Source organism: Panthera uncia, assembly GCF_023721935.1.
Source record: "Panthera uncia isolate 11264 chromosome B3 unlocalized genomic scaffold, Puncia_PCG_1.0 HiC_scaffold_1, whole genome shotgun sequence".
Taxonomy (NCBI): domain Eukaryota; kingdom Metazoa; phylum Chordata; class Mammalia; order Carnivora; family Felidae; genus Panthera; species Panthera uncia.
In genome coordinates, this window is record NW_026057582.1 from 52754183 (window position 1) to 52780837 (window position 26655).

At 37.1% G+C, this 26655-nt stretch overlaps 2 protein-coding genes across 8 annotated transcripts in view; one reads left to right on the forward strand and one right to left on the reverse strand.

Moving 5' to 3' along the window:
* Positions 1 to 11677, reverse strand: part of TOGARAM1 (TOG array regulator of axonemal microtubules 1) — an 83088-nt gene extending 71411 nt beyond the window's left edge. Inside the window, exon 1 of one of the 2 annotated variants that reach the window (XM_049612859.1) lies at positions 9284 to 11677. In XM_049612859.1, coding sequence (XP_049468816.1) covers positions 9284 to 11326 — 2043 coding nt within the window. In that variant the 5' untranslated portion in view covers positions 11327 to 11677. The remainder of the gene's footprint in view (positions 1 to 9283) is intronic. The other variant, XM_049612858.1, reaches the window with a different exon arrangement.
* Positions 11678 to 11771: 94 nt separating this feature from the next.
* The window catches only part of KLHL28 (kelch like family member 28), a 36037-nt gene continuing 21153 nt past the window's right edge, over positions 11772 to 26655 (forward strand). The window contains exons 1-2 of one of the 6 annotated variants that reach the window (XM_049612861.1): positions 12685 to 13531; positions 24053 to 24213. In XM_049612861.1, coding sequence (XP_049468818.1) covers positions 13507 to 13531; positions 24053 to 24213 — 186 coding nt within the window. In that variant the 5' untranslated portion in view covers positions 12685 to 13506. Of the gene's footprint in view, positions 11987 to 12684; positions 13532 to 23656; positions 24214 to 26161; positions 26262 to 26655 lie in introns of those variants that run through there. The other 5 variants (XM_049612862.1, XM_049612864.1, XM_049612865.1 and 2 more) reach the window with 5 other exon arrangements.

A 26655-nucleotide genomic window follows, 5' to 3' on the forward strand; every position in this document is an offset into this window, starting at 1 on the left:
AGAAATATAATATCTCTCCAAATTCCTGCAAATCACAATTCTTAGTCTATTAGTTATCTTTGGCCATATAATGCATTATCCCAAAGTATAGTACCTTAAAACAATGAACATTCATTATCTTTCTTTCTGTGGATCACAAATTTACAAGTGGCTTAACTGGATGGTTCTAATCTCTTGAGGCTGCAATCAAGATATCGGCTAGGCTGTTGTCAACTGAAGCCCTAACTGAGACTGGAGGATCACTGAACTTCACTCCATGGCTACTAGCAGGAAGCTTCAGTTCCTTGCCATCTGGGTCTCTCCAGAGGACTGCTCATGATACGGCAGCTGGCTTCCTCCAAAGCAAGAGATTCGAGGAAAACACAACCAAGATGGAAGCTGCAGTGCCTTTTTATGACCTAGTTTCTGAAGTCACACACCATGATCTCTACTTTATTTGTTAAAAGTAAGTCATTAAGTCAGACACATGCAAGTAGAAGGGAACTGGATTGTAACTCTTCAAGGAAAGAATCTCAAAGAATTTGTGGTAATATATTTAAAACCAACATACTCAGCAATGATGAATCTAATGATGATTAAGTGTTTTGGGGGTTTTTTGCTGCTTTATCATAATTACATTCTCTAAGTTCTTGGAGGGTAAAATTTTTCCATTTTATGAATACAAAATATTTTTCGAGCAAACAGATTGGTATATCATGTCTATGTATAGACTGTATTAATCTATCAGAATAAAATAAACTGAAACAAGATCTTATTTCAGTTAGCATACTAAAATCATTATTAAAAGGGTGAGTGCTTATTTCACATTAAATGAAAAAAACCCAGAGACTTCTGAGATTTCTTTACTTTTTATGGTTTGAATGTACTGTGTAAGGAAAACAATGGTCTTGCCACAAGATGTACATTCAAGGAAAAACAAAGACTAGCTGTGAGTTTAATTAATGTCCTTGGTTAACCAAGAAAAAAAATGTTCTTAAACTTTAAAGTTTTAATATCTGGTATAAAATTAATTATACAGGAAAAGTTCATATAAAATCCTTGGACAAATAAAAGTCACTTAAAGACAGTTATTTGTCTTTGCCCAGATTTTATCACCATGTAAAATAATATTAATATGATATAATTGTTTGTGCAAACTTGAACCTATCTTCTCAGGAAAAGCCTAACTAACTTAAATTTCTCAAATGTCCTCCACTGGCTTCACTTTTCAAAATATAAAATTGTAAAATCATGAGTTCAATTAAATTTTATAATACATAATATCTTTATTAAAAGGGATCAACTCCTATAATGCCATAAATCCTACAATGATTAATATATTGCCTTGTGTTGTAGTTTTCAAACCCTTAATGTTATTTTAGACTAATATAAAATTGAATTAATGAAAAATCTTTAGAATTTCTAATTAAGATAAAAATTCAAATCACTGATCATTAAATATGTTTTTAATTTACCCTTTTCTCTTATACATTATAGAATAACCATCAAATAAACAGATTAAAAGATCTATAAATACCTTTGGATGACATTAAATACATGTTTATTATTGCTACTTAAATCACCATAAAAGGATATGAAATGTGTACTCTTAGAGAGAATGAAAGATAATTCTTGGTTATATGCCTTTTTTTTTTTCTGCATCTATGAGGAAACACAGCTGGTTTCTTTGTGTAAGGTTGTATTTAATACATACAGCTGACAAGGCTCTAGGTAAAAAAATTACAGAGAGATAAAAATATGGACACAAGAAGGGGTGCCTGGGTGGGTTCGTCAGTTAAGCATCAGACTCTTGGTTTTGGCTCAGGTCATGATCTCACGGTTTTTGAGTTCAAGCCCCACATTGAGCTCCATAGTGTGGAGCCTGCCTGAGATCCTCTCTCTCTGCCCCTCCTCTGCTCTCCCTCTCTCTCTCAAAAATAAATAAATAAACTGTAAAAAAAAAAATGTACACAAGGCAATGGATACATGCTGTCCATTTATCAAGGGCACTGTTACAGCTTTTTTTTAAGGTGAAAAAAACATATAAACATACATTACCTTATTTAATATGTTTTTAAGGTTTACTTTTTAAAATTTATTTTAAAATTATTTTTAAGTTTTTAAATAGATCATCCACACTGACAATAGATATGCTTCAGTGCTGTTCAGGATTTTGACAAGCATTAAAACTAAAAGTTTTTCAAATTCTTTAAACCTTCAATAAAATCTAAAAGAAAAAAAAATCAGGGGCTCTGGGGTGGCTCAGTAGGTAGAGCATGTGACTCTCGATTTTGGGGTCATGAGTTCAGACCCAAGGGTGGACACAAAGATTATTTTTAAAAAATTTAAAAAGAAAAAAGAAAATCAGTGAGTACTTCTTGGAAACTAACATCTATACTGACATCAGATATGCTTTCAGGATTGTTCATGGTTTTGACATGCTTAAACTAAGAGTTTTTCTCCTTCAGATACTCCAATCATATTTTAAAAAGAAAATCAAAAACTACTTATTAGAAACAACTGAACATCCAAGAAAAGCCTCATTAGAATGAATTCACAACAAATACATTACTGCAGGTTAATAATTTTTACCTTCAAATTTGTCATATTAAGTATTCTAAACCTTTCCCATATTCTTCAGATCCCGGACCCATAATTTTCCATTTTCAGCTTACCTCTTAGTTTACCAGAATATGGAAGCTTAGTTATTAGAGCTGCTCTCAAAATGTGGTTCACAAACCAGAGCATCAGCAACACCTAGGAGCTTATTAGACATGTAGTCTCAGATCCCATCCCAGACAAACTGAATCAGATTCTGTATTTTAACAAGATCCTGAGTCAATCCATATGCATATTAAAGTTTAATAAGCACTGTTCTAGAATCACATCTTCCTTTCTTTTGACTAAAAACAAAATGCACGCTTGTTGCTATCTCAAAATTTTTCTGTATCCTTCGTCACCCTCCTTTTTTCTTTCATTTCCAGAGGAAAAGACTTCCTCCTCTGTTCCACAGCTAAGCTCCCTATATAAACCTGTGTTCTTGACTCATTCAGTCCTTATTTAGGACCCATTAATTCCTTGCCTCTCTTTCTCAAATATGTTTACAGGGACCAAATCATAAGTATTTTTCATATCTAACATCTACCACAGTACAAGGCACAGAGTAGGTATGTTGAATTCATAATTGGCTCCTTTTTCTGCCTCTCTCAAGTCAAGCGTTTCCTATTTTAAAATAAAACACAGTAATAACTCGTCCTGCTATATCCTGCATGGTCTTTTCTTTCACTGCCAAACCCTTAAATGTCTCTCACTTAACAGATATTTATTGATACTAATTGCGGACACAGCACTATGGTTAGTACTATTGCAAAAACAAAAACCAAAAGAAACAGTCCCTATCACCCCAGTGCTTACCATCATTGAGAAAGAGAACATGGCTCACATGTGCTAAACAATGATAGAAAAAAATGCTAGGCGGTGCTTTAAAGAGTAGATTATAAGCTTGCATTTGGCTTCACACATAGTGGATGATCAAAAAGATGTTGAAGAAATGCTTACTGCCTGTATTCCTTATCAACTCACTTCATAAACTTTTAAATTCAGTCTCTGACATTCTTCTAAAACCACTCTTTTCCATGTCCCAATGACCTTCCTATAATCAAATCTTCCACCCTGAAAAAGCTACAGAGCTAGTAACTGCATACACATGAAGCAAGTATGCTCTTTATTTTTCATTCTAGTTTACTGACTACTATGTCTCTTACCACACTGTATAGAAATCTGTTAGGAAAAATATAGCTAATATGGTAGTCAGCTAGTGAGGCCTGATCACTGACCCCATTAACCCATTAAAACACTCATAAGAAACATAAAAAGAGATGCAAAGTTAAAATACCACAGGAACGTGGTTGTCAGTGATTTGATGTGTTAGGGCACAAAAATAATCAACTAAATGGTGGAAACAATAACAGAATTTAAAAGTTTAAGTATTCAAAAAGTAAGAGAGCAGTTAGACCATGATATTATATGATCTAATATTAAATAGTCACTAAAGATCCTTCTACAGATTATTCGATATTAAAGAAAAAAATGTTCATGGTAAAGTAAGTGAATAACTAAAAGGGGGACGTTCATTTTCATGCCTGAAAAAAGAATCAGGCAACAGAACATTCAGTGCATACCTCTCTCAGAAGTGATTACTACTAGAAAAATCTAATTTACTTCTTTGTGCTTTTTTATATTTTCCAAATTTTCTATAAGTACACATTAACTTTTTTATAATCAGAAAATTATTAAGAGGAAATTCAGGAAGATAAAGTTATTAAAAATTATTTTACAAGTAGCAGGCTGAATATGTAAGAACAAGTCATGTTTCAGTCTTCCTTCTCCTTAATCTCTCCTGCATTTAGTGGTACAGATGTATTTTCTCAAACTTTCTGCTTCACTTCTAAAACTTTGTTTTTCCTTGGTTCTCTTCCAACTGTTAGGCACCTCTTTCTTTGCCTTATTTGGTTCTGTCTCATATATCTCTTCCCTAATTGGGGCTGTATGCCAAGACTGAGTCCTAAGCATGCTGCTCTTGCTCTATATACCCTTCACTGGAAAGTCTACCCACTCTCAGTCTCAGCAAATACTTCTCAGTATATGACCTCCAAGATTTACATCCCTGGTTCTTTCTTTGTCTCTGGATAGTATTTTTCAAACTCAACTAGAATATTCTATCTTGTTCCACCTAAAATTCATTTTCTACCTAATTAATTTCCTTGTTTGGGGCCTTCTTATATGTATTCATGGATTTTATGCATTGGTCACCTCATGTAAATCTTAGTTCTTTCTCTCTCTCTCTCTCTCTCCCTCCCCCTCTACTCTAACACTTGGTCACTAAATGTTTTGAAACATCTCTTACATCCATTATTTTCTTTCTAGTCTAATCCTGATACCCTGCTAATCCTTACAGATCTCAACACCTCACACAAGCAGTCTAATTCATAAGTCTAATTAATCTCCTAAGTCTGTAGTCTCTAGCTCTAGAAAGAAAGAAAGAAAGAAAGAAAAGAAACAAAATGTACAACCTACACATAATTTTCCTAAAGCATTGCTTAAAAAAAAAGAAAGGAGGGGCGCCTAGGTAACACAGTTGGTTGAGCATCCAACTCTTGATTTCGGTTCAGGTCATGATCTCACAATTTGTGAGTCCTGTGTAGGCTCTGCGCTGATAGTGTGTAGACTGCTCAGGATTCTCTCTCCTCTCTTTCCCTGCTTCTCCCCAACTTGTGCACGCTCACAAGCTAAACTCTTTGGTCTGACATTCAAGAGTTTCCAATGTAGCCCTGCTTCCCTCTTGTAAACGTATTTTCTAACACTACATAACAAAAATCATCTAAGCAAATGAGTCTACTTTTAAAATGAGCTACAGAAGTACATAAACATTCACGAGTTTTTCTGGAAGCTTTGCTGTTTAATGTAATTAACCAACGCTATATGTGGACAAGACAGAAACAATCAATTAACAGCAGACTGGAAATGTTAAAGCAGAACTTGGGCAAGAGCCAACACCTAACAGATCAGGGGCCATGACATTCTAGAAAAGGCAAAACTATGGAAACAGTAATCAGTGGTTGCTGGAAGGGAGGGAAGGAGTGATGAAGAGGCAGAGCACAGAGGATTTTCAGGGCAGTGAAACTATACTCAATGATACTATAATGGTAGATACTAGACATAGATTTGTCCAAGCCCACAGAATATACAACAGCAAGAGCAAATCCTAATGTAAAACTACAGACTTTTGGTGATAATATGTCAATTTACATCAACTGCAATAAACATACCACTGTGGTGCTTGTGCAGGAGACTGTGCATGTGTGAGGGCAGAGGAGACAACAGAAATCTCTGTACTTTCTCTTCAATTTGCTATGAACCTAAAGCTGCTCTAAAAAATAATGTTTATTAATTAAAATACATACATACTTCAAAAACTGCTCACCTAAAAATATTTAACTATTTAATCCCTGTCCTCAAGATAAATTCCAATGTAGTTCTTCTACAAACCATTTATGAGCAAGAAAGTATAACTTAATTTCTGGGATATGTTCTTTCATCTATCTATCTATCTTTCTTTCTTTCTTTCTTTCTCTCTCTCTCTCTCTCTCTGTCTTTCTTTCTAGAGAGAGAATGTGCCTGCAGGTGTGCAGGGGAGGGTGAGAGTGAGAGCTAGAGTGAAAGAGAGAGAGAGAGAGAGAGAGAGAGAGAGAGAGAGAGAGAGAAAGAACATGTGAGCACGCAGGGGAGGGGCAAAGAGACGGAGAGACAGAATCCCAAGCAGGCTCCATGCTTGTCCGCACAGAGCCCCATGTGGGGCTCAATACCATGAACCACGAGATCATGACCTGAGCTGAAATCAAGAGTTGGATGTTCAAGCAACTGAGCCACCCAGGTGCCCCAAGTTCCATCTTTTAAAAGCAATATATATCTACACTGGAATTTAAAAAATGCACTTATTTTCAGATTCTTGGTGCTTTGGCCAGCACCAGAATCATCTTCTTTTTTAAAAAATATTTATTTATTTTGGGGGAGGGCAAGTGGAGGAGAGACAGAGACGGGGGGATCCGAAGTGGGATCTGCTCTGACAGGCTGACAGCAGCAAGCCTGATGTGGGGTTGACCTCATGAACCACAAGATCATGACCTGAGTGGAAGTCAGATGCTCAACCAACTAAGCCACCCAGATGCCCCCAGAATCTTCTTGATACACTAACATTTTAGTTTTGACACAGAACAAGCAGGATTAAGATCAATGCTTAAAGAAACCCATTCGTTGCCAGGTAATGTTTACAGTACACAAGAACAACCATATAACTAGATTATGTAAATCTGAAAATCATTGTTAAAAATAATTTGGAGCTAGAAGGAAGGAAAGAGTATTTAGTTTACCTCCATCCATTTGAGTTCTACTGCAAAAATACAAACTCCTTATTTGTAATAATGATCTCTGTATTTTTGCTTCTGATTGTATTTCTAGTATCTTCTGCTACCTCCCACCAAACAGTTTCAGCAGTACAGAAACTCACCATTTCTTATTCATTTGCTAAGTCCTTCATAACTCAGTGTCTCAACATATATTCCTCCCATCTGGAATTCACCAGAACCCGTCCACACTTAAGCAAACTTCTACTCATCTTTTATCACACCGTTTAAATCATAATAACTCAGAAAACAATTTAAGAAAAGTTTGAAAACAAAACTCTGTGGGATAATTCTAAGCAGAAAAAGAACTGCAAAGAAATCTTGAACTTTTATCGCTTCTCGGCCTTTTGGCTAAGATCAAGTGTAGAAATCTTGAACTTTAGTAGGTAGTTAGTTGTCATGTTATTGGTGTAGTAATTATATTTTGTACATCATAGAATACAGTATATGAATAAATATGACTGACACTGGGAACCAGGGTTTTACTGTGGGAGAAGGAAGATATGGACTAAAGGAAGATAAGGAAAAACGCTGTAGTGCTGGATTTGAACTGGAGGTTATCAATATGATTCTCACACACACACACACACACACACACACACACACACACACACACACACAAAGGTACTGCCTGGTTCTGTCCACTGAAGTGACCAATCCACAATAGTAAACAATAGCGATGAATACATTTATACCTAGACTTTGGTTTTTAAATTCTGCTCTTAACTAAAAAAGCAGTTTGAAAAAATGGTTGATTCCAGGTCCGACACAAGAAAGGTACAAATAAGCCTGGGAATCTTGTATGATTAAGAATGTGTTCAATGACTAAGGAGTCACGTCAAAGGACATAAGAATCAGCCACTGGTCAACTTAGAGCCAATTTTAGCATCAAAAGGAATACTGATGTACTTAACACAGAGAATAAAAAAGAATGCCACATAACAAATACAGAAGAAATGTAAGAATTTTTAAAAAATTACTCTTTCTTTGTAGACCTTGATGTAATAAATGATATAGGTTTGGATCACTATTAGATGCTAAGAACAGTGGCTGAAAGGTTTTTAGGTTATTTATACAGTCTCAAAGTATCACTTTACAGATCATGTGCTAATTATAAAGAAGAAAATAAACCTTACAAGACAGTGATCTGGTTATCACTACATTAACCAAGTGGTAAAATTTAGCTCACCAGTAGTGAGACGACATGATATTATATGTATCCTCATGTGATATAATGTGAACTTTACAATATCTCCCATGTAACATTTTTGCTAAAATTGTTTATCTTGAATGTATTCATAAAGAAACAATCAGACAAATTAAGGAATGTAGGAAATTCTACAAAATGACTACTTCAGACTCTTCAAATAAGTCAATGTCAAGAAAAAATAAACAAACAGGTAGACATATTGTTCTAGATAAGAGGTATATTAACCAAGTGAACCGTGATTGAAACCTAGGTGATAAAAGTAAAACAAATACTATAAAACATTTTTTACGGGTTAATTGGAGAAATTTAAACACAGACTATATATTAGATATTACTGAATTACTATTGATTTTTTGAGGTGTGATAATAATATGATAAAGGAAAATGCCATACTTAGAAAATAAATGTAGAAATATTGAGAAATGAAGTATCAAGATATCTGCACTTGCTTTCAAATGATTCAGCAAATATGAAGCATATATGAAAAGATGACAACTGACAGATATAGATGAAGTAGATGGGTATTCATTGTACAGTTCTTTTAAGTTATCTGTAGATTTGGAATTTTCAAAATAAAAACTGGAGGAAAAATCAGTTCAGATGTCACAACTTGTAAGACTTCTTGGAACTTCTTGGAGGAATTCTCGGAACTTTTCTAGTGGAATTCTTTTTTCTATTTTCAGTATTCCTACGGACTCTTTATATTTCTCCTTTAGCACTTAAGAAATTTGAAATTGCCCATTTACAGGTCTGTCTTTCTACCTAAACTTCACGGAACCAGCCTCATCTTCATTATTAGAAGTCTGCTCTTTATCTGACAAGTACTAAATACTCAGTGTTTGTGTATGGATGAGATAATTGACATACCAAGTTGACAGGCCCAAACTGAAATCCAAGTATTGTCATTATCAGATTGTGCCTCAAATTCAATGAAATCCATCAAGCAGTAAGCTTATTAAATGTTCCTACATGATCTGTACCATTACAATAGATGTCCACGTCAGCTTTCAAACCGACTTAAAAAAAATAGCATAACAACCCTCTAGCAGTTTCACCCTTAAGTCATTACAAACCTATTTTCATTTTAAACTCTTTCTAGTTTCAACTCAAGGAAATTAGAAAAGATGCATACCTGTTCTATATCCTTGGGATTGGAGGTCTGGTTTTCTCCCATGACTCCAGACTGCTCATTTTCCCATGGCAATTTATTTTTTCCTCTTCCTGCACTTAATACCCTTCGGGTACATATGGTTGGACTGTAAGATCCATAAATTTGCATGCTGTCCCTTGTGTGGTCACCACAATGACAGTGTGCACTCTGAGTTCTGTTACCAGCCAAAAGCCAATCTGTATCTGCTCCATGTGCCAAATGACTTGACCTACCCTGGGCAGATGATGGCATAAGTATTGCATATTCCACAAATCCCTGTTCTGTTAACCTTGGGAGGGTTTTCCTAGCCAATCTGGCCTGCACAGCATTCATCACTCCATCTCCATTATCTTGCAGTTCAACAGTATCCACAGCTTTGAAAAGGATGCTGGTTTTACCTGAGCCCATTGACGATGCCAACACAGCAAAGGCTTCAAGAGCTGCTTGGCGTACCCTGCGTTTGCTATCTACAAGAGCTGGCGCAAGATCAAAAGACAGTTTGGTTAAGTCAAAATCTTCACTTGGATAAGTCAGGAGGGAGCAGATGCAAATGTTCACTACCTCCTCTCTCACTCTGGAATGCTTATGTTTGAGATGTTCCAGGAGTAAACAAAGCACCTGTTGAGGACCTACTTCCTTCATTAGCTTGAGGAAGATTTTCATGTATTCTTGTTTGATTACCAACTTGTTATCTGCCAGCACTTTGACAGAAGCTGCTATAACTGGTCCCAAGAACTGTTGTACCTGCTCTCCAAGGCGAATAACCAGTAAATACAGGACCTGAAGTGTGCCATGGACCACTTTGAAGTTTGAATCGTCTAACAAATTATACAACAAGCTAATGAAACCGACAAGACTGGAATGAGGGGTAGAACTAGGGTTAACTCTTCCCATCACCTGTTTTAGTTCCTCAACAGCCTGAGTCCGGTTCTTATAGTCTTCCTGGTCTAACAACCTTGAATGAAGCTCTTGAGGAATAATCCCAAATTTAAGATTGCTGTTGGAAACAGTCACTGCACAGGGGAGAGGATCTTCAGGAAATCCAGAGGCTTCAAGTTCCAAATAATAAGGAACCTGACTTCCAAATTGAGACTCCAGGCGGCGATTGTAGTGTCTCCTCAACGCAGATGGCAGGCGAGAGATATAGGACTGAAATCTCTCTTGGCCAAGTCGTTCCCCAATTTGCTGAAGTGCAGAGAAAGCAGTCTCAGATTCTTCTTCTATCTCCTGATCGCCAAGCTTTCTGGCTAAGGATATTATTACCTCGGTGAGATCTAAGCTGAGCAACAAATCCTCAGGAGTAAGCAGGATGGGGAACAGTAGTGCTGTGGAAGCTCGAAGTCGGGCGTCGGTACTTTCCAGTCCCTGTTGTATAAGCGTTCTCAGCACCTGTCCAGAACTACGTTTCAGACAGACATGTAGGATTTGTAGCGCATCTTTCCGTAGGGCTGGATTCTCTTCTCTTAAGGAGATAACAAGTTGAGGCAGAAGTGCTAAGCTAAAGGCCTCTTCCAGCTGGCCTGCCTCCCCCTGACCCCGGAGAACGTCCGAGAGGAGCTGCAAGCAGAGTCGCTTCTCATCACTAACTCCTTCCACGAGCACTCGGCCCAAGGCCCGATACAATGCTTCCTTCCGTCGGGGGAAGCCGAGTCGACCGCCCCGCCGCGGCAAAGCAGCCTGCAAAGCCTGGAAGGCCTCGGAAGGATCTGGCGCGGTCCGGAGGAGTTGAAGAAGCCGAGTCTCCTCTTCGTCTCCCCCTGCCAAACCACCTCCAGACCCAGACCAACCACTTGTGACTGCCTCCGCGGGCATCACGAGGGTCGAGGCCAGAGGTGAAGGTGTCGGGGGGCAGGAACCGTGGTCTCCGGCAGCTCCACGGCAGTAGTTTTTCTCGCCTCTCATGGTGCCCCCACCTCGACTATCATCAGTCTCTGGGGCGGAAGGACGACTGCAGCTCTGGAGGCGATAGGCATAGAGGGCTGGAAGGTGCGGCAGCAGGAGCAGCGCAGAGGGCACAGCCTCCATGGAGAGTCGTCAGATGGCAAAGGCTGTAGGAAACCATCGTCTTTGAAGGGCTCGATGGAGCCCAGCCTTCCAGGTTCCTCTACAAGCCACAAGCTGTAGAGGAGGGAAAAAAACAGCTTCAGTTAGCTGCCAAGCCGCTCCCAACTCCGGGAGGCTGCCTTCTGCAAAATGGCCCCTGCCTGAGCCCCAGACCCCACAGCAGCCACCGGGCGTATCCAGGGGCACCACGTGACCAAACCGATCGCTTCCATGGTGATCCACCCAGCGCGGACCTCTTGACCCGGAACTCAACTTGCCCGTGTTGAATGCTGGGTACTGTAGTCCACGTCGGGTGTTACGACTAGGCAGCAGGATCCTGGAAAAGGAAGTGAGAACATTACGACGGTAGCAAACGTCTGTAGAGCGGAGAAGGCAAAGCAGCGTGAAGGCATTAGACGGAAGTGACGTTCTCGCTCCGAGCGGAAGTTCCCCTCCCCACCGGAAAGAATTGGGGTTTGACTGGGGACAAGCAGGGGGTCCTACCCGGACACCGCTGGCCTACGACTTCTCTTGTTGTTACCTGCCTGATTCCGGGGACTCAGGTATTTTCCTTTTGCTGTCCTCCTGCGGCGCGGGCTTTGGCAGAGTTTTGCCGGAGTGACGCTGGTGCTGCAGTAAGAGGTAAAGAAATGAACAGGAGCAAGCAGGGAGAAAGGCGACATCTTCTTGTGCAGGGCTTGTTATCGTTGCAAATGCGTTGCTTTCTACAACCCTGAGTTAGTGCGATCCTTTTGTCCTGCGGCCCGCGTACCCTGACAGGAGATTCGGACTAAGGCCAAGCTTACAGCTCGCGTACTTTTTTCAAATTCTGGTCTTTGGGGCCCTTATTCTCCCCGCCCTACCCCCTTCCTACTTCGCTTACACGACGGTCTTGGAAGGTTGATGATTTTTTCATTTTTCCTTAATCTCATCACTTTAAATTCTCTTTTAAAACGTACTTAATTTATTTTTCCCTGTAGCTCCCACCTCTCCCTTGGACGTTCTCAAAGGCCCCTACTGCAGTTCCTTTATGAGACTTACCTCCTTCCCTCCTCCGGCGCCCTGTGCCATCCCAACCTCCCTGCAGGATCCTTGCGCGTGTCTGCAGCCCTTCAGTCTCCTGGAAACCGAGATTGCAAAGACAGTTTCAGTTGCGGTTGAAGGCTTGGCATCACGGTCCTAAGAGAACTGCCCTGTAGATTTACTGCTAATAATAGACATTTCTTTTTTTAGGCGAACTGTGAACTTGGTGAGTGGTTCTTTCCTGTTGTAAATGAAACTTAAGCGAACACAGTTGAAGAGCTGGAGTGTCGGGAGTGTCTGTTGTGAGGCTGTATTCTTTTGGAGTGTGTGGGGGAGTTGGGCTTTTTTGAAGCATAACACAATTAATTACTTTAGGATGACTTATTGAGAAAAGGCTGCAGAAAAGTTACCGTTTGAGGTCTCCTATTTATGCATTTTAAATGTAAGTGAAGTCAGGATATTTGAGTTACATATGGCAAACCTTTTTTAAATAATGTTGCTGGATAATGCAAGTTAAAACATAATTTCTGTTGTCTTAAGTAAAATTTGGATATCATAGGTATCTTTTTTGTCTTTTAGGAATAGAGTAAATGTGAATGAGGCCTATGTAAACATCCTTATGTTTTGGTTTCAGTTCTTTTGTGGTTGGTTGTTATTTTGAGTTTAGTTAGTCATTTTGGTGTTTAAATGAATCTGCCTAATTTGGCTTAGGTATATTTCAGTAGACCAAAAAAAGAAAAAAAAAGTTTTGTTTTGTTTTGTTTTTAGGGACAGGGTAAGGGCTGGGGAGTTAAAACCCAAGAGATGATTGTAGCAGTCGTCAGTGAAAAGGAATGTCTGTCTGGTTTTCATATTCCAATGTAAGAAACTCATATTTATACTTTTAGTCATAAAAGTCCAGGTCTCAGGACCCCAATTCAAACTAAACTGAGTAAGAGAATGATGTACACTTTAGAATGTACATATTAGAATGCTAGTTTATGTTGGAATAGAAGATAACCCTTTCCAGTGATCAGAATTTTCAGGTGGAAGAATCCAGTGCACTCTTTCCTGTATCCAAGAACTTGGGAAGCCAAGTTAGTAAGTGGAGGTTGTGTGGTAATCATGGAATCAAAGAAAAGGAACTTGAAACGTCTTGAATGATGTACCATCATCAAAGTTATGGTAGAAGCTTTAGAATTACCCCTTCTCTTCATAGTGAATACTTCTCAAGGATTGTGGACACTTAAACCAACCAGTTATTGTGCCTTTCCTTTAGAATAAGGCAAAATGAGTCTTAATTTTGATCCTTTTTTCAGGGCTCTGTAGATCACTATGTTATAGATTGCAATTTATTTTATATCTGTTACATTTAATTTCCTTGGTAAAGACTTGGAAGATGCATTAGTCTCCATGGTGGATATTTAGGAAATGGGACCTTAATTAACATCATACATCTTATTAATTATCTTTAGGGGTTATTTTGTGGAAGGCAGATCGCATCCATTTAATGTATATTCGGTTTATTTCTTTTACAAAGAAAAATTTTTAAAAATCTTATTCTTGAATTCCAGGAATCCAGGGAATTGTAGAAATTGTGTACTGACTAGAAAAACCTTTTATGTTTAACCATAAATAGAGATAGGATAAAAAAATTTTTTTAATGTTTATTTATTTTTTGAGAGAGCATGCAAGAGTTTGGGCAGAGGGGACAGAGAGATAGGGGAACAGAGGATCCCAAGTGGGCTCTGCACTGACAACAGAGAGCCTGGTGTGGAGCTTGAACTCACAGACTGTGAGATCATGACCTGACCCGAAGTTGGACGTTTAACTGACTGAGCCACCCAGACACCCCAGAGATAGGACAAAAATTTTTAAATCAAATTCCAAAATAGTGGAATACACTGTGTGTTTAATAGTACACCTTTTAAAGTTGAAAGGCTGTAATTAAGAGTACGTTGAAAATACCAAATTCAGGTAAGACAAATTAAAAATACCAATATTTTTTAACAAGTTTAGTTAAATTAATGGATTATAGGAATATTTGTGATACATTAATTTTTGAGCTGAACTTAAGCAGGGTAAATAAAATTGTCCTAAAAACATCTCTTATTTTCACAGACATAAGATATTACTTGGTTGGATAAACCACTATGATTTTTTCTGTGTTCTTACTCAAATTTTACAGACATTGAGGAATATTGGAAATCAGTGTGAATTCTGTAAACTATTAAGAGTTTTGTATAGTTTTAAGAAGTTATTGTGAATAAATGCTATGCAAATGAAAGGTACAATTAACAGATCGTGATATGACTACCATTTATTGATTGTTGGCTATCTGTCATACAGGATGATAAGTACTTAATGGATATGGACTCATTTAATTTTCACAACAAATTTTGGAAGCTACATCTATGTTTGTACTGTGGCAATTGTATCCATTGGAAAGTAATTGAACAGAGAAAGAAAGTAAAACTCAAGCTATGTAGGTACATGGTAGAGCTTTGGAAAAGCTTTGGTGGGGGAAAGTGTTGAAATATAGGAAAAAATTAGATTTTTGTATTAATCATTCATATATTATATTTATTCATATATTTTAATTATATTTATTAAATATATATTATATTTATTATATTTTTATTTATTATAAATATATTCATATATTTTATTCATATATATTTATTCATATATTTATTATATATTTTATCTTGAAAATATTATATATATTTTAACCTTTTTTTAACAGTTCTGTACTGTTTTAGTTTCTTATTTGAGCCAAAACTTAATAAGGTTGAGAAATTATGAGTCTGTTTTTGTATATGTGTAATTAAACAACATTTTCATTTCTTTAGGTTTATGTTTCAAAGCTGTTGTGCAGTTTGGACTGAGTCAAAAGTATAGTTTTAAACAACAATCAATTTTTGTTGTATTTCTGGTGCTAATCTGTATGAGGTAACAGGATCTCACATTCATTGCAACTAGTTTTATGTAACTCACAGCTTTTACTGGATGTAGAAAAGGCTTTGGGAGCTTCCTTTCTTTTGTATTATTTCTGACTTCATGATATAATGATTCATACTATAAGAGGCTTCTAATGTTACTTTTGTTTCTTCAGATATAATGAAAGCCAGGCCCAGAGAACAGGAAAATATGCCAACTTGTTCATAGGCTCACTGATAAAATAGTATGCCATCAGTAATTGAATTCTTGTGTGAGGAGAGTTGAACTGTGGGAAAGAAATTTAAGAAAATGACTCACATAATAAAATATTATTTCATAAATCATACTTGTTACAGCAAAATATATGTGTTTGGATTTTTTTTAACAATTCTTATTTCTCATCACTGTTCTCCTTGTAGCAGATAATTGCCTCCCAACTGATTTCAGCACAACTGTTTTGTAATTTAGGTGTCAGTTAAATAGTTACTAAACTCACAGCTTGACCTTTATTAGCTTTGTTTCAGAACCTGAAATTACGAAGCTGCTGCAGACTATGGAAAGTTTGATTTTTATCTAACATTGTGTTTATATTGTGGATGTTTATGTAACAATGCTACTATTATATAAATAACAGAAGGGAATGATTGTTCCATAGATCCCTCTGTATTTCATTTTAAAACTTGATGTACTTTTAAATATATATATGTGTGTATTTGTATGTGATCTATCTATTTTTGAGTTTCTATTCTGCCCTTTTTTAGTTTCTTGTTTGAGTTGAACTTTACTGAGATTAAGAAATTATGAGTTTATAATAACCTGGTAGTGAAGAACTCTGGAGACAGCATACCAAGCTTTAAGTCTTGCCTGGGCCTAGTTTCTCTGTGCCTCAGATTACTTTATAAAATAGGAATAATAACAATAGCACCTATCTCATGTTGTTATTGTGAGGATGAAAGGAGTTAATACATGTAAAAAGCTTAGAACAGTAACTGGCACACTGTGACAAAGGTATTCCAGTTGCTCTTTATTTTTAAAAATTTTTTTTAGTGTTTGTTTATATTTGAGAGAGAGAGAGAGAGAGTGCGTGTGTGCGTGCGCGCGCGCGCACTAGCGGGGGAGGGGCAGAGAGAGACAGAGACAGAATCTGAAGCAGGTTCCAGGCTCTGAGCTGTCAGCACAGAGCCCGATGCAGGGCTCGAACCCACGAACTGTGGGATTGTGACCTGAGCCAAAGTTGGACGCTTAACCAACTGAGCCACCCAGGCACCCCATTCCAGTTGCTCTTTATAGAATCATTTAGTTTTCTCAGGAGTGGTAATAATTATAAATTGATTTAGTAAATATTTTGAGTAGGTCTACACTGTTCAGCTTTGAAATTTTTTTAATGTAATATGTAGAGAATGCTGTTTTAAGATTAGGAAAACGTTATAGTTCCTATAATGTCTCTTACTACTTGTATGATCTTTGTCAATTCATTTAAACTCTCTGCACGTCAGATTCTTCATCTCTAAGTCTTAGGCCAAGTTCAGTGCCTTACACATACATTTTTTTCTGTGCAAGATTTCAAAAACATGCAAAAATAAAATAATACACAAACCTTCATGTCTCTATCACCCAGTTTCAACAACATGTCATGAGATCATCTACATCTACATCTGCTTGCTCATCCCATATTAATTTGAAGCAAATCTCTGAAAACATTATCTACAAATATTTTAGTATAAAAAGATAAAAACTCTTAAAAGTACTACATATGTAGTTATATGTTACATATGTAACATATAAACATATAAAACATAACTACAGTATCCTTTTTCAGCAACTAAAGTTACAGTGATTAGTTAATATAATAAATTATCCAGTTAGTGTACAAATTTCCAGTTGTCTCCTAAATATATATGTATGGGTGTGTGCACATGTATGCATGTGTGCACACAACACCTGTACATTTCATTAGTTGTATTTGCTTGATCTGTGTTTCAAGTTTATTTTGAACTGTAGGTTCGTTCTCTTTTATTTCTTTCAGTTTATTTGTGGAAGCATCTAGGTTATTTATTTCATGAAGTTTCTCACAGTCAGGATGTTTTTTGCTAATTGCATCTTTCTGTTATAGTTTAACGTGCTTTTTCTGTTCTCTGTATTTCTTGTAAATTAATAGTTGGATCTAGACTGTTGACTGCATGTTTGATTTTGGTGTTTGGGGGGGTGGGGAGGGCGGGGAGTCCAAGAGTATCCATAGATCATATTATGGTCTCCTATCAGAAGGCCCTGATGTCTGGTTGTCTCTTTGTGATATTAGCAGCCCTTCGTAATGAAAGCCTACCTACATTTATTCATTAAGATTGTGAAGTGGTAGGGTCGTCTGGGTGGCTCAGTTGATTAAGCATCCAACTTTGGCTCAGGTCATGATCTCTCTCGCAGTTTGTGAGTTTGAGCCCCGCGTCAGGCTCTGTGCTGACAGCTCAGAGCCTCATGCCTGCTTCGGATTCTGGTCTCCCTCTCTCTGCTCTTCCCCCATTCATGCTCTGTCTCTCTCTGTCTCCCAAAAATAAATAAAAGTGAAAAAGAAATTAAAAAGATTGTGAAATGGTGACACTCTGTCATTCCTTTATTTATTAACATTCCTGTATTTATTCCTTTACTTTTATGAAAGAAACTTCCCCTACATTTGTTTGGTAACTCATTGGTGTAGTTAGTATTGAAAAGACATGATAAATGTTTGATTCTTTCCCTTTATTTACTAGGTTTCAAATAATAAGTTGGTTCATTAGCATTTTCCAGTGGTGATGAACTAGGACTTTCTTTTAATTATCATAATTTTGTTATCATTATGGACTCATGGGTTTAAGCATATCTGATAAGTTTTAATCAATTGTAGTTATTGATGTTCAGTTTGTCCCATCTTTGACTAATGATAGCCTATTCAGTTTGGCTCCTAAGTTTTTTATAACCTTTGCTGTCATTGATAGCTTTCTTGCTACCTAGTATGTCAAAATTCCAAATTTATCTTGACGTTTTTGTGCCCCAGGCCTTGAATCAGCCATTAATCTAATAGTTTCTAACCCTTTTCAGGAAACAGAGCTAGTAAATATAATTAACTTTTTTTCTTAAAATAATATATTTTATATATTTGTGTATCTCATTTGCATTTTATATGTTTATGCATAAAATATATATTAATATATAATTAATGTTTCTGTATATAGATCTATTCTAAACACTTTATATTCAAAATCAGAGTTCAAGGTTTATATTTAATATCTTAGTCTCAACATCTTTATCTCTTTGCTCCCCTACTGAGAATTACAGATCATAGTGACCCTAGGGATGATTAGAAATGCTTTCTAATAATGCATTTGCAATGCACACATAACAGTTTCACAATACAAATAACACTTTCATCAGCAATGTGATTACCGAAAATAGTGTGTTTTTTTAGGGCATATCCTACTAGGAAAGGACCATCAAATTACTGTTTTAAAGGTATTTGGAATGATATGGTTAGACCACTAACTAGATGAACATTGAGTTCCTTTGCTTCCTTTTATTTTCAAATGTATTATGGATTGTGTTTTCAAGATTTAATTTTGCTTTATAATTATATAAAATACTTTTTCCATAAGCAAATCTATAAAATGGGATGTATTCAGAGATGTCTAGCTTCTATCTCTATCCCCTCTACTCTGTTCCCTCACTCCTCCTGTAGATAACCTTTAAAAATATATATTATTTAATATTTCCTTTGTTTTTATGTAAGTGAATCTGTATATTTGTAACCTCCCATTTCTTAGGTAAATGGTGACATACTATACACATATTTCTCTTGCTTGGATCAGAGATCCCTCTAGAGCCTATGTACAGAGATTCCTCATTCTTCTTCCATAGCTGCATAGCACTTGATTGATTGGATATGTCATAGTTTTTTTCAACCATTCTTTTATTGGTGGACTTTAGAGTTGTTTTAAAATTCTTGGTCAGTTACATCTTGCTCTCTCAAGCATAAAAATAAGCATAAAGAATTATTCTTTTGCTTCTACAAATAGACCTGCAATTATTAACCTTATGAAGGTGCCATTATATATTTTTTGCCAGTATATTTTTTGGGTAAATTCTTAGAAGTAGGGTTGTTGGGTCATAGGGTAAATGCAAATGTAGTTTTGCTAGATTTTCCAGATTTACCTCCAGAGGTCTTAAACATTTGACATTTGCACAGCAGTGTGTGAGAGTGCCTGTTTCTCACAGTCATACCAACAGAGTATATTGCCAGGAAAGAATTATTAACTCATTTTAATCCATTTGATTGTAAGTGAGGTAGAGCAATTTTCCATATAGTTAAGAACCATTTGCATTTTTTAATGAGCTATTCATTTCTTTAGCTTATTTTTTCTGTGGGGCTAGAGTATTTTAGAAATGTTATAAATATTCTGATATGTGTTATATATGTGTTGCAGATATTTTTCTCAATCTCCTATTTCTCCTTTGCTTATGATTTCTTTTTTTGTTGTTTATTTATTCATTTCAAGAGAGACAGAGTGAGTGGGGGGAGGGGCAGAGGGAGAGAGAGAATCCCAAGCAGGCTCTGCACTGTTAGCACAGAACCTGATGCAGGGCTCAAACTCACCAAACGCGAGACCATGACCTGAGCCAAAACCAAGAGTTGGATGCCTAACCAACTGAATCATCCAGGTACCCCTCCTTTGATTTCTTTAGCTAGGCAAAGTTGTGATGCAATCAAGTTAGTCTGTTTTTTCACTCATTGCTTGCTTTTGGATTTTGTGTCATAATTAGGAAATTATTTCTAATCTCGTTACAGAGGAATTCACCCTATTTTATTGTAATAGTTGTATGATTTCATTTTTTACTTATACCTCTGATCCATTAGGAATTTATACTGGTGTAGATATGTGGAAGGGATCTAATTTTATCTATTTTTATAAGGATCTAATTTTATCTATTTTTATTCAGTTATCCTAACCTGCTTATTTAAAATTGTTTAAATGTTTTTATTTATTTTTGAGAGAGAGAGAGAGAGAGCACTAGTGGGAGAGGGGCAGAGAGAGAGGGAGACACAGAATCCAAAGCAGGCTCCAGGCTCTGAGGTATGAGCACAGAGCCTGATATGGGGCTGGAACTCACAAACTGCGAGATCATGACCTGAGTCGAAGTCAGACGCTTAACCAACTGAGCCACCAGGCACCCCTAACCTGCTTATTTAAAAGCCCTGTTTTCCTTATTGATTTCAAGATAATGGCCTTTATCATAAGCTAAGTTTCCATATGCTGAATTATCTATTTCTGTATTTTAATTCTTCTCCATTGGTTTGTTTCTCCAAACCAAACATTTGGTTTAATCCACAACAACAAACTTTACAAATGAGAACATTCAAGTTTAGAATAAGTAATTTGTCCAAAGTCATAACAGCTATTAAGGAGTCACATATAAACTCGATCCCAAATCTCTCGATGCTGAATTTGTTCACTATTCTTCCCTGTTTTCCATGATACTTCTTTTCCTTCTGCACAAGGTTGTTATTGAGATAAAACTGTCAATGTAAACTGTCAAAGATGAGGTTTTAAAGATTAGAAGTTACTGCTTCTTTGAGTTATTTTTAGACATTTAAGGTAAATAGCTGAGAACCAAATATAGTCACAGTTGTAATTTGTAATTTTGAAGGAGTTACAGTGTGACTTAGAATAATTTTTTAGCAGTTATCCTTGTGATGGCAATATTTTAACTGGTTCTTAAACGTTAGCATACATATCAATTGCCTGGAGGGCTTAAAATGCATGTTGCTTTTGCTGCCCCTTCCTGTTATGTCTATGTTTCCAATTCCTTAGATGTGTGGTTGGGCTCAAGAATTTGTATTCCTAACAAGTCCCAGGTGATGCTGATGCTGGTGGTACAAGGATCAAATTTTGAGAACCATTGTTTTAAAGCTTCTAAAAAAAAAAGTTAAAAGTTTTGCGAATTGCTTTTGGGTCAGATTTCTTCAGACAGGAAAGGGGTCAAATTAAAAATTTTTAAAATGATGTTATGACAATCTCCATTATAATTCATTTTAAGTTTCCTATCTTAACCCTTTTAAAGTGTATAGTTTGAATTGTTTTGGTTGAGCATTAAAAATATTATCTCTTTACTTAGAGTGCGTGCACGGCGCACATGCATGTATGCGCGCACACACACACACACCCAGGGGGTGGGGGGTTGGGGGGTGGATGGGGAGAGGGAGACGGAGGAAGTCAACAGGTTCTGCGCTGACAGCAGACAGCCTGATGCAGGGCTCAAACTCATGAACCATGAGATCATGACCTGAGCTGAAGTTGGTCACTCAACCAACTGAGCCACCCAGGCTCCCCATTCACAGTATTCACAGTATTTCTTTTTTTTTTTATTTTTTTTTTATTTTTTTTTTTAATTTTTTTTTTCAACGTTTTTTATTTATTTTTGGGACAGAGAGAGACAGAGCATGAACGGGGGAGGGGCAGAGAGAGAGGGAGACACAGAATCGGAAACAGGCTCCAGGCTCCGAGCCATCAGCCCAGAGCCTGACGCGGGGCTCGAACTCACGGACCGCGAGATCGTGACCTGGCTGAAGCCGGACGCTTAACCGACTGCGCCACCCAGGCGCCCCTCACAGTATTTCTTAAAGGGAATGAACATCGTGTCATGTGTATCCTGTACAGTGATGGGCGGAACTATGTGTGAGTGTTTTTTTCACAAAGTCATCTTTGCCAGTTCCCTTTCTTTGAGTTGTTTTTCAAACTTTGATCATTTTTATTATTGGGGGGGGGGGGGGACTAAGAAAATAGGTTAAAGGAGAAATCTATAGAAAGTCTGAGTGTAGGGGAACAGCTTCATCATGACCTTCATCGTTGCCTGTATGTGTCCACATAAGCAAAAGCTTGAATCCTGGGACTGCAGCTTATCTGAGGGCTGGAAAACCTTGTGATTCTCCTGAAACACTAAAAGTTGGCAGACCTTTATGGAGTCGCTACAAGTCCATCTCCCACTTGTCTTTTTATAACCCTGAGAGTCTGTCATGAGAGTGCTTCTTTTCAGCTCCCTGATTATGATGAGATGTGGGGCTTTCATGTGCCCCTACCCCAAAGAATAGAGCTGCAGAACATAAAACTGCCTAGCTGCAGTGTAGTTTGGGTTCTTCTAACTTGTGTTGCCATCGTCCAGCCCCTTTTGTTTCGTTGTCTTTTTTGTTGTGTGGGACAAGAATTCAGGAAGCCTAGTCTTTGGCTTACTCTTCTTTGTGTGTTACTAGCAAACTGTCCAAATTTAAAAGTGCCTTGTATCTTTTCTGGTCAGATTAGCCAGGCTTTGGTTATGTTAGTTCGCTCGATAGTGAGTAAGCTTCTTTTCTTTTTTGGTAAGCATGAAAGGAAGTCACACGGCTTAGCCAGCAAAAAACAAGCCTTTCTAAGTATGATATTGATAATAATAAATTGCATCTAACAGTTATTGAGTTCTTATATGTGCTGTTTTGTCTGTGTTTTACTGAGATGAGAAAATGAGACTTTAAGATCACTTTCCCAAGGTCACACAACTAGTAAATAGTAAAGACAATATTGTGACCCTAGGACCCTGATTCCTGAGTCCCTTATTAAAATCATACTGTCCTGCATATCTGGATACTTGAGATACACACAGACACACACACATGTGTGTGTGTTTATGTGTGTTGTGTGTACATACATGTGTGTGTCTTTTTACAAATCAGTATTGTATCATGCTTTCATATTATGTTAGTGGTAATTTATTAGTCTTAAATACACAAAAACTAGTTTACTGTAAGGATCTATTACTATATGGTTCCTATTTATATAAAAGTGAAACAGATGAATAAATAACTCATTAATTTGATTTTTTTAATTAATTTTTGAGAGACAGAGAATGGGGGAGGGGCAGTGAGAGGGGGACAGAGGATCTGCAGCAGGCCTCACGCTGTGAGCACAGAGTCAGATGTGGGGCTGGAACTCATGAACTATGAGATCATGACTTCAGCCGAAAGCAAGAGTTGACCGCTTAACCGACTGAGCCACCCAGGCGCCTCCATTTACTTGATTTAAAAATCAGCAATTCTGCAATACTTTATGGGACACAGGATTTCAGTAGTACAGAGTGGACTTCTTACCTAGTAGTGAGAAATGGTGCAACCCAGAAAGCAGAATACCTTTTAAGTAGTCAAGAAATTCACTTCAAATGCAGTAGCTTATTGATAAATAAAATTATATTTATCAAGAACTTACTGGTAAACAATATCCTAAGCACGTTATATATATAAGCTTATTTAATCTTTGAAACATCTCTGTATAATTAATAATAATAATATAGTTATTGAGTAACTTTTACCCCTAGGTTATTTTACATGATAACCTTCAGATTTCTTTCTCTTCAGACTCAACATCCTCAGTTCCATTACCCATGAGACATGATTTGAATTTCTTCTCTTTGTCAGGTGTTATACTTTGTTTAGCTCCCTTTTGAAGGATGGTATCCAAAATCTATACTCTAGATGTAGTGTGACATTTGCAGAGCAAAGTGAGAATGTCTCCGTTAGTTCTGCATGTTATAGTTCTATTATTGCAACTTAAACGTACATAAGCTTAGTGTACTAAAATAATATTAAAATTAAAACCCCTGAGCCCTTTAAACATATCCTACAAATGTATCTTTTCTCTCTTAAGCTGTACTTACGTAGTTGTTTTGTAATTCATTATAGAATCTCAACATTTACCCTCTTAAATTTCTTGTTAGATATCAGGTGTTTTTGGATCCTTGATTTGTTAATCACTGATTTTGCTGTCTTTGGAAGCTTCATGTCACCTGCACAGTTGAAGGGAACGCCCAAGTATCTTCATTTTGGCCTTACAGCATGTTCTAGAAGCTTTCCTCCAGATAAACCTCATTCCATGAAGGTGGTATACTCTCATGTTGCTAATTTAGTTAACTGAAGTTTATATTTTTTTAGTTTTGCTGTCAAAATCATGAGAGTCATTGTAAAATTCTTTACAAACATCTAGTTCAACGTCAAGTCTTTTCCTGATGTCCAAGTCTTCTATATACATTAAAAAAAAAGAAGAAGAAACAAGATTAGTCTATAACATGTTTTACTGTTATTAGCTCATCCATTCTAGTTTTACAGATCACTACATCCTATTCTAGGTATTCACAAATCAAACCTTTAATAATTTATTTTAAAATATTATCAAAAATAACATTAACCTTATCAGAATGTTGAATTTACTGTCTTATTTTTTAAAACAGTCTCCAGTCTGTGGCACTGGTAGTAATTGAAATATTAGCTGAGTCTCCTTTTTTTTTAATTTATTTTTTTAAAGACTTATCTTTTTTAGGAGCACCTGGGTGGCTCAGTTGTCTTGATTAATACAGTTTATAATAATCCTTTTTTTCTTTTTTTTCAATTTATTTATTTTGAGGGAGAGAGGCAGAAAGAGAGGGAGAAAGACAGAATCCCAAGCAGGCTTCACACTGGCAGTGCAGAGTGGATGTGGGGCTTGAACTCACAAACTGAGATCATGACCTGAGCTGAAACCAAGAGTTGGATGCTTAACCAACTAAGCCATCCAGGGGCCCCTATAATAATTCTTGAAATTAGGTAATGCCAGTCCATCAACTTTGTTCTTTTTCAATATTAAGTTGGCTCTTCTGTCTTTTACTTCCCCTTATAAACTCTGGAATCAGTTTGCAATATCCACAAAATAATTTGCTGGAATTTTGATTGGGATTGCATTGAATATATAGTTCAAGTCAGGAAGAACTGACATCTGACATCTTGATGATTTTGAGTCTTTCTATCCATGAACATGCAGTAGCTTCTTATTAATTTAGTTCTTTGATTTCTTTCATTAGAATGTTACAATTTTCCTCACATTAATGGTGTATATATTTGTTAGATTTGTATCTAAGTGTTTCATTTTTTTAGGTGTTAGTGTCAACAGTAATATGTTCTTAATTTCAAATTTCACTTCTTCATTGCTGATGTATAGATAGAAAAGGGATTGACTTGATATTAGCCTTGTATCTTGCTACGTTACTATAATTGCTTATTAGTTCCAGAAATGTTCTTGTTGATTGTTTCCGATTTTCTACATAGACAATCCTGTAACCTGCTAACAAAGGCAGTTTTATTTCTTTATTTCCCTTTCTTGTCTGATTAGTTAAATCTCCTTTTTCAATCCCTTCTCTTCTTTTCTGCTTTTTTTTCTTAATTTTTTCTTTTGTTAACATTTATTTATTTTTGAGAGAGAGACAGAGACAGAGTGCAAGCAGGGGGAGAGGCAGAGAGAGAGAGGGAGACACAGAATCCAAAGCAGACTCTAGGCTCTGAGCTGTTAGCACAGAGCCCAACCCAGGGCTCGAGCCCATGAACCGCGAGATATCATGACCTGAGCTAAAGTCAGATGCTCAACCAACTGAGCCACCCAGCCTCCCCTTTAATTTTTATTTTTGAGAGAGAGAGAGAGAGAGAGAGAGAGAGAGCGAGCAGGGGTGGGGGGCGGGGAGAGGCAGAGAGAGAGGGAGACACAGAATCCAATGCAGGCTCCAGGCTCCGAGCTGGCAGCAGAGCCCAACGTGGGGCTCAAACCCACGAACTGCGAGATCATGACCTGAGCCAAAGTTGGATGTTTAAGTGACTGAGCCATCTAGGCACCCCCTTTCTCTTATTTTGAATCCATTCACTTTTCCTGTTTATTCTGCGCTTTTCAGCCCGAATAACATTCTCCTTGTGAAATAAGACAAATGAAAGTTGAGTCTTAGACAATGAGAGAGTTGTTTATGTTACACAAAACGGCACATATAATTAATTGCATATAAAGGAATTGAGTACTTAAATGTTTACAGACTTACAGATGAAGTTAAATTTGACCCAGCCTTTTGAGAATTTGAATTGGATGAAAAGAAAATGAGAGGAGAAAGGCTATAGACAAAAATCAGGCATATGGTAAGAAAATATTTGTATAGCCCTTTAATAATTACATGAGCTTTATTGGAATGAAAGGTTATTGTGGAAAGAATGGGAATTACTGAAAGTGAGGATATGGGAAGAAGCAACTTAATACAATGGCACTTAAGTGCTATATTCATGACACTTCAAACTGTATGGAACTTTACATTTAAAATGGACGCCTGGGGGCGCCTGGGTGGCGCAGTCGGTTAAGCGCCCGACTTCAGCCAGGTCACGATCTCGCGGTCCGTGAGTTCGAGCCCCGCGTCAGGCTCTGGGCTGATGGCTCGGAGCCTGGAGCCTGTTTCCGATTCTGTGTCTCCCTCTCTCTCTGCCCCTCCCCCGTTCATGCTCTGTCTCTCTCTGTCCCAAAAATAAATAAAAAATGTTG